Genomic DNA, 8294 nt, shown 5'->3' on the forward strand with positions numbered 1-8294 from the left:
GATATGAGGTTTCACCATCTGGGCCATGCTAGTCTTGAACTCCTGACCTCATGATCCACCAGCACTTTTTTTTTAAATGAAATAGATGATGTCAGTATGTCACAGATGGGAGGGATCCATATTATTTTGGGACACTTTTTTTTTTTGAGACAGAGTCTCGCTCTTGTCACCTAGGCTGGAGTGCAATGGTGTGATCTCGGCTCACTGCAACCTCCGCGTCCCAGGTTCAAGCAATTCTCCTGCCTCAGCCTCCCAAATAGCTAGGATTACAGGCACATGTCTCCACACCTGGCTAATTTTTGTATTTTTAGTAGAGACGGGGTTTCACCATGTTGGCCAGACTGGTCACGAACTCCTGACCTCAGGTGATCCGCCTGTCTCGGACTCCCAAAGTGCTGGGATTACAGGCGTGAACCACTGTGCCCGGACTTGGGACACTTTTTGACATTTATTTGTGCATCTGCATGAATGCCCAGTAGAAACTATATACGCACACACACATATATATACGCACACATATACTCATATATATATATATATATATATAATTTTATTTATTTATTTATTTTGGGATAGAGTTTTGCTCTTGTTGCCAATGGAGCCTGGAGTGCAATGGCATGATCTCAACTCACTGCAACCTCCACCTGCCAGGTTCAAGCAATTCTCCCACCTCAGCCTCCCAACTAGCTGGGACTACAGGTGTGCGCCACCACACCCGCTAATTTTGTATTTTTAGTAGAGGTGGGGTTTCACCATGTTGGCCAGGGTGATCTTGAACTCCTGACCTCAGGTGATCCGCCCCCCTTGGCCTCCCAAAGTGCTGGGATTACAGGTGTGAGCCACCGCGCCCAGTCACCAGTAGAAACAATTTCTTACTGTGGGTTGTGGTCAGTTGTTCAAACTACTGCCCTAGAAACATTCTTTCATGTGTTCATTGAGCACAAAAATTAGAAACAGGCCAGGTGAGATGACTCACTAATGTAATCTCTGCACTTTGGGAGGCTGAGGTGGGAGGATCACTGGAGCTCAGTAGTTCGAGACCAGTCTGGGCAACATAGTGAAACCCTATCTCTACAAAAAATTTTGCAAACTTAGCCAGGTGTGGTGGGGTGCACCTGCGGTCCCAGCTACCCAGGAGGCTGAGGCGGGAGGATCACTTGAGCGTGAGAGTTTGAGGCTGTAGTGAGCCATGGTTGTCCCACTGCATTCCAGCCTGGGCAACAGATCAACACCATGTCTCAAAAAAAAAAAAAAAAAAAAAATCAGAAACAGAGTGTATAACTAATAAACATATTTAAAAAGAAGGAAAAAATTCAGAAACAGCCACAGTATTCCTCAGCCAGATAAATGTACTGTGATAGATTCACACAACGAAGTCCTTACAGCAATGTGAAATGAGTGACTGAGCTGGAGTGGCACATGGCAACAAGGATAAATCGCAAAACCATGCTGGGCAAAAAGCACAAGTTGCAGGAGAACAATAGTAAATACCACTTTGGTGAAGTTTGAAAATATGCACACCATTACTGTAGATTGTTCACGACTGTACACATACATAAAAAATACAGAAATGCATAAATGAGAATTTCAGGAAATAATAATGATTGCAGGAAAGTGGTGACCCTGGGGACCTGGGGGAGGTGTGATCAGGGGAGGTGTGATCAGGGCAGGATACACAGGAGGCTCCACGTGGATGGGGAGTTTTTTTTTTTTTTTTTTTTGAGACGGGATCTCACTCTCTCACCCAGGCTGGAATGCAGTGGTGCAATCTGGGCTTACTGCAACCTCCACCTCCCAGGTTCAAGTGATTCTCCTGCCGCAGCCTCTCGAGTAGCTGGGATTACAGGCACGCACCACCACACCCGGCTAATTTTTATATTTTTAATAGAGACAGGGTTTCACCATGTTAGCCAGGCTGGTCTTGAACTTCCTGACTTCATGATCCACCCACCTCGGCCTCCCAAAGTGCTGGGATTACAGGCGTGAGCCACCACGCCCGGACGGATGGGGAGTATTTTCTATTTTAGGCTAGGTGCTGGGTGGTGGGATTTGTGGGTATTCATTTTACTTTTCTGTATATTTTATTATGCTCTCGATTTTTTTTCTGGGTCTAAAATTTGTTATTGCATAAACAATTAGAACTAAAAAAATAAAAGCCTTCAGCTACCTTCTGGGGGTGGGTTGGAAATGTGGAGATGAGGCCAGGAGCCCAGTCAGGCAGCCAGGCAGGGGCTCTGGCAGGAGCGGGCAGGGTCATGGGGAGGAAGACAGATCCTGGCTGCCCCAATAGACAGTGGGGGTGTGACTGGGATCCCAGCATTCCTTTCACCATTCCTTGCTTCCAGGTGACCCTGCTGGACTTTGGTGCAAGCCGGGAGTTTGGGACAGAGTTCACAGACCATTACATCGAGGTGAGTCTCCCCCAGACCCCAGAGCCTCTGAAAGGCTGAGGCTCAGGCCATATACTGAGGCAGAGGAGTAAGAAGGAGAAATACAGTTTCTGGAATTAAGAAATAATAAATAATAGTAATACTCGTAGCAACTAGCACACACCAAGCACTTAATATGTCAGGCTCCATCTTTAGTGCTTACGTATAGTAACCGATTTAAACCACACAGCAACACAATGCGGTAAGGACCATTTTTAGGCCCATTTTACAGATGAAGTAACTGGGTCCTAGAGAGGTTAAGTCACCTGCCCAAGATCACAGCAGACTTGGGATTCAAACTCAGGTAGTCCAGGTCCAGAGTCCAAGCTTCCAACCACTGCCCAGCTCCCTCCTAAGAGAAAGGCCCACAATGACCATCTTGTCACCTCTCCAGACCCCACGCTGTGCAGGGGCCCTGGTGTCCAGCCCAGGTGTGTGTCCCTGGGGGCAACTCTGTCTACAGGAGGTGCTTCCTCACGTACTTTGCTCGTCTCTCCCACCCACTGGGGTCAGTTTGTCTTGGAGGCTTCAGAGAACACCATTTCATTAATTGTTGAGATTAGACATTTGCCCTGGGTCCTCTAATCATATAGCCATCAATCTAAACGTTTTCTTTTCTTTTCTTTTTCTTTCTTTCTTTTTTTTTTTTTTTTTTTGAGACAGAATCTTGCTCTGTCGTCCAGGCTGGAGTGCAGTGGCGCAATCTCGGCTCACTGCAAGCTCCGCCTCCTGGGTTCACACCATTCTCCTGCCTCAGCCTCCCGAGTAGCTGGGACTACAGGCGCCCACCACCACGCCCGGCTAATTTTTTGTATTTTTCAGTAGAGACGGGGTTTCACTGTGTTAGCCAGGATGGTCTCGATTTCCTGACCTTGTGATCCGCCCGCCTCGGCCTCCCAGAGTGCTGGGATTACAGGCATGAGCCACCATGCCCGGCCTTTTTTTTCTTTTTTTTAATTGAGACAGAGTCTTGCTCTGTCACCCAGGCTGGAGTGCATTGGCGCGATCTTGGCTCACCACAACCTCCACCTCCTGTGTTCAAGCGATTCTCCTGCCTCAGCTTCTCGAGTAGCTGGGATTACAGGCACGTGCCACCACGCCCGGCTAATTTTTGTATTTTTAGTAGAGATGGGGTTTCACCATGTTGCCCAGGCTAGTCTCGAACTCCTGACCTCAGGTGATCCTCCTGCCTTGGCCTCCCACAGTGTTGGGATTACAGGCATGAGCCCCCCTGCCCAGCCAATCTAAATGTTTTCTGACCCCTCTCTGTGCCCAGCTGTATTCTAGGCAAAGCTGGAGACACAGCAGTGACCTGGGCCCAGCCTAGGCCCCTCCTCACAGAACTCATAGTCCAGTGAGGGGACAGTGAGGACCCAACGTGGATAGGGCTGGGATGGGGGAAGCACAGGGGACCGTGAACCCAGAGGAGGAGCCTGACCCAGCCTGGGGAGCCAGGGAGGGCTTCCTGGAGGAGGGATTGTCAGCGTCGAGACCTGAGGGATGAGGGGGGCCAATTGGGAAAAGGCTCGGAGGGTATTCCAGATAGACAACATGTGCCAAGGCCAGGCGGTGATAAGTGATATTCCCATTAGAGCAGCACTTCTCAGACTTGGATGTGCATGTGAAGCCTGGCGATCCTGTGCAGGTGCAGATTCTGGTCTGGAGGCGGGCATAAGATGCTGTGTTCTGACACGCACCCACGTGATGCCAAGGCTACCCGTATGGGGACCACACTTGTAGTAGTAAGGCCCTAGAGGACCCAAAGGAAGCTCCCATTCTGACTGGGAGGGCAGGTGGGGGAGCAGCACAGGAGCCAGTGACGAGGCTGCAGCAAATCACTGTGGATTTTGGAGGCCGCGCTCTGCAGCTCGTACTGTATCCAGGTGCCCTGCAGAGCCGTGGAAAAAGATTTGAGCAGGGAAAGGATGCAGTTAGAATTTGAAAACTCCCTCTGAATAAGAAGTGGTCTCTAAACCTGGGGGCTGGGAGCCCGGGGCAGCTGTGGAGAGGGGCAGAGGGGTGGCTGGGAGATGCCCAGCTGGTAATCCATGGGAGCAGACAGGCTGGAAGTCAGCAATGGAGGTGTCCAGGGATTTGACCTGGGGACTGGTGGGGCCACCTCTGAGATGGGAACAGGAAGAGGAGGTGATAACCCCTTACACACAGGCCCGTTGGGGCCCTCTCCACAGGCCACTGAGGCACAAAGCCGAGGCCCTTCGGGTAGCTGGGACATTTTGCTCCCCACTGACACCCTCCCCTCCTACGCAGGCCTTCAGCCTTTGCCAGTTTATAAAAGCCCCATCACACTGGCTTCTGAGGACCACAGGCCTGACAGATGGCCAGACAGGCTCGGGCAGGGGGAGCAGAGAGGGAATGGAATTAATCCCGAACCCCTCTCCTCACAAAAATGCGCAACCCAGTGGTGAGGGGTGTGACCCAGGTTCCAGTCCCTACTCCGGGTCTGCTTCCCCTTCTGTGAAATTGGGACCCATGTGCCCACCTCTTAATAATGGTAGATTATAATATTTTCGGTGCTTCCTGCATGAGACACAGCGCCAGGCATGCCACAGCCATCACCTTCTTTTTTTTTTTTTTTTTTTTTTTTTTGAGACGGAGTCTCGCTCTGTCGCCCAGGCTGGAGTGCAGTGGCCGGATCTCAGCTCACTGCAAGCTCCGCCTCCCGGGTTCACGCCATTCTCCTGCCTCAGCCTCCCGAGTAGCTGGGACTACAGGCGCCCGCCAGGTCGCCCGGCTAGTTTTTTGTATTTTTAGTAGAGACGGGGTTTCACCATGTTAGCCAGGATGGTCTCGATCGCCTGACCTCGTGATCCGCCCGTCTCGGCCTCCCAAAGTGCTGGGATTACAGGCTTGAGCCACCGCGCCCGGCCGCCATCACCTTCTTTATCCTCCCAACAGCCCCATGAGGAAGGCACTTTTAGCATCCCCACTTCACAGATGAGAAAGTAGAGGCCCAACAGGCCGGCAGGTGGCAGAGCTGGGATGGAGCCCTAGCCAGCTGGCCCCAGCTGGGTGTCTGTCCATGCCCACAACTCCTGCCCTGTGTGTATGAGCTTATGGCTGGAGAGCTGCTCAGCTCCACACACTCATTTGCTAAAGCAAGGTTCACCCAGGGCCTCCTGAGCACCAGACCCTGTGCCCCATGCGACTACACCCAACTGGGATCCTTGCTCTCACAGGGCTTAAAGTCCAGTGCGGGAGACAGAGAGGTGGCCCCTGGCAACTTTGGATGCAGTTCTGGGTCACGCTCACACCCGTCCAGTTGAGTGTTTGGACCCACCAGCAGCCCTGACACTTGTTCCTTGCACTGTTTCACTGTGGCAGTTCCCGGGCAGGCCCCACATTGCCAGCTAGGTGGGCAGGATCCCTGCCCACCTCCACTCCAGGCTCTGGAACAGTCTTTAAGGGAGTCACAGACCGGCAGAGTGGGGAGCAGGAAGCTTCCAGGTGAGGGAGGGCCCAGGCAGATGAGAATGGAGGTGGGTACACGGGAGGCCCAGGCTTCCAGCTCCTCTTCTTCAGAGCCCCCTTGAGCCCCAGCCTTTCTCCCTCTAACTCCCACCCGTCTCCCCAGGTGGTGAAGGCTGCAGCTGACGGAGACAGAGACCGTGTCCTGCAGAAGTCCAGGGACCTCAAATTCCTCACAGGCTTTGAAACCAAGGTGGGGAGACACTGCAGGAGAAAGGGACGGGTGTCTGTTGGTGGGGTACAGTGGGGGGCTGCTTATCTCCACTGAGGAACTCGAGTGGGGTATGGAACATGTCTATACCTGGGGACTGGGGGCTTTAGGAGGGGCTTGTCTCTACTAGGGAGAATGGAGGCTCTGTGTCTATACCCGGGGAGTGGGGGACTCTAGGATGGATGCTTATTCATGCTGGGGGCTTTGGGGAGGAGTGGGAGGAGTGAGGGAAGGCGGCTGCCTGACTCCTCAGGAACCCTGGGAACTTGGGCACTGTGGATCTGTTCAGGAGGGGCGGGGGCCGCTTCTCTGTTGTAGAGAGAGTAGAGGGCTACTTGTCTGTTGGAGGCTCTGCGGGGAAGCAAGGGGTGCTTACTCGGGGAATAGGGAGCTGCTTGTCTAGTCCAGGTTCTGGAAGGAGCGGAAGCTGCTCACTCTTGGGGGTGTCCGGGCTTGTGTTGATGGTGGAGACTGGAAGGAGTGGAGTCTACATGTTGCTTCTGAGTTATGCAGAGGGCTCTATGTCCACACTGCTGCCTTTGCTGTCCCCCCCACCCCACCCCCAGGCATTCTCTGACGCCCACGTGGAGGCAGTGATGATCCTGGGGGAGCCCTTCGCCACCGAGGGCCTTTATGACTTTGGGTTGGGGGAAACTGCCCGCCGCATCCAGGACCTCATCCCGGTGCTACTGCGGCACCGGCTGCGCCCCCCACCCGAGGAGACCTATGCTCTGCACCGCAAGCTGGCAGGGGCTTTCCTGGCCTGTGCCCGCCTCCAAGCCCACATCGCCTGCAGGGACCTCTTCCAGGACACCTACCACCGCTACTGGGCCAGTCGCCAGACAGACGCAGCCACTGCCGGCAGCCTCCCTACCAAAGGAGACTCCTGGGCGGATCCCTCATGACAGCCTCCGTGGGGGATTCAGTCCCCAAAGCAGGCCATACCCTGCTGTAGTGCCTCTTAGCCCTTCCCCGTCTGCCCTGGGTCAGGGGAGCGAGCCCCCTGGGCTTCCCAGTCTTGCCTGGCTCTCCTCCTTGGCCCAGGAGCTGAGGATTCCTGGGGCTGGGGAACTCCCAACTTCATGCCCTAGATCCTGCACCTCCCCACTCCAAAGTGGGCATCCGGGAACTCTAAGCCAGGGAAGCAGTTAACTTATCTGTGCCAACATTTGAGGGAGCCTTGGGCCCCTGCATGCCGTTTTCAGATCCGGACTCATCAGGGGGAGCCCTCACCTCTGCCTCAAGTCTCCCGTGGAAGGCGAGATGGTGGTCCTGGAGGCAGTCCTCACCTCTGCCTCCCTCGCTCCTCCAACAGCTGCCTTCTCCCGGGTTCCAGCCTCTCAGTGTGTTGGAGAGGTAGGGGTGCGGGGGGAGGGGGGAGCTGAACCTTCAATCGGAATAAAAGCAACCCTCCCCTTCCCCCAGCTCTTTTCTCTGCCCTAGGGTTCCGGGGAGAGGGGGAGGAGCTCGCCAGCGGCCTCCAGGTGCAGATGGCCAGCGCCCCCCCCCCCACCCCCTTGTCTGAAAGCCCCAGCCCTGCCTGTGCCATCTGTTGCCGGGAACCTCCTTCTCGCCTTCCCCACCCCCCCACGTGCTGACCACCTGCTCTAAGGGCTGTGGCAGCTGAGGCCTCCCCCACACACAGTGCCTCTTGGCTGAAGGCTCCCTCCCCTCGCTCCCGGCAACCTCGCCTTTACTAATGGGCTCTAATGTCACTGCCAGCTGCTTTGCCAAATCCACAGGATTGGCGTAGGGGGCGGCGGGGGCGCCGCAGCGGCCAGAACCGCGCCCTGGTCCCAGCCCGGCGCCCTCGTTCCCAAAGCTGAACCGGTCGCGCACCAGGACGCCTTGGTCTGTTCACACCCGGCCTCCCCTTGCTCGCAAAAAGTGCCTCATCACCGCTTCTGCCCGCCTCCGCCGGGCTGGGGAACCATGGGGTTAGCTGGAAGATTTGGGGGTGTGGGGCGGCAAGGCGCCTCCAGAAGCAACTCTTTCGGACGCGGAGCTGGAGGGGATCTGAGGTCAGGGGTCACGGAGGGGAAGGGAGTCCAGGCCAGGATGGACCGGGGGAACGACTCGGCGATGTTCATTGGCATGCTCAACCCGGGACTGGCCAATGGGCGTGGCGGGGCGGTGGCCGCGCCGGGGAAGGCGGGGTGGTGTCTGCG

At 55.0% G+C, this 8294-nt stretch overlaps 1 protein-coding gene across 6 annotated transcripts in view; it reads left to right on the forward strand.

The window, feature by feature from the left end:
• COQ8B (coenzyme Q8B) overlaps positions 1-7545 on the forward strand; it is a 28184-nt gene extending 20639 nt beyond the window's left edge. For all 6 annotated transcript variants that reach the window (XM_030941921.1, XM_010380833.2, XM_030941922.1 and 3 more), the window contains exons 13-15: positions 2346-2411; positions 6022-6108; positions 6693-7545. In XM_030941921.1, the coding sequence (XP_030797781.1) occupies positions 2346-2411; positions 6022-6108; positions 6693-7031 (492 nt within the window). In that variant the 3' untranslated portion in view covers positions 7032-7545. The remainder of the gene's footprint in view (positions 1-2345; positions 2412-6021; positions 6109-6692) is intronic.
• The last annotated feature ends 749 nt before the right edge of the window (positions 7546-8294 follow it).

Source organism: Rhinopithecus roxellana, chromosome 12 (genome assembly GCF_007565055.1).
Source record: "Rhinopithecus roxellana isolate Shanxi Qingling chromosome 12, ASM756505v1, whole genome shotgun sequence".
In the NCBI taxonomy this organism is placed as follows: Eukaryota; Metazoa; Chordata; class Mammalia; order Primates; family Cercopithecidae; genus Rhinopithecus; species Rhinopithecus roxellana.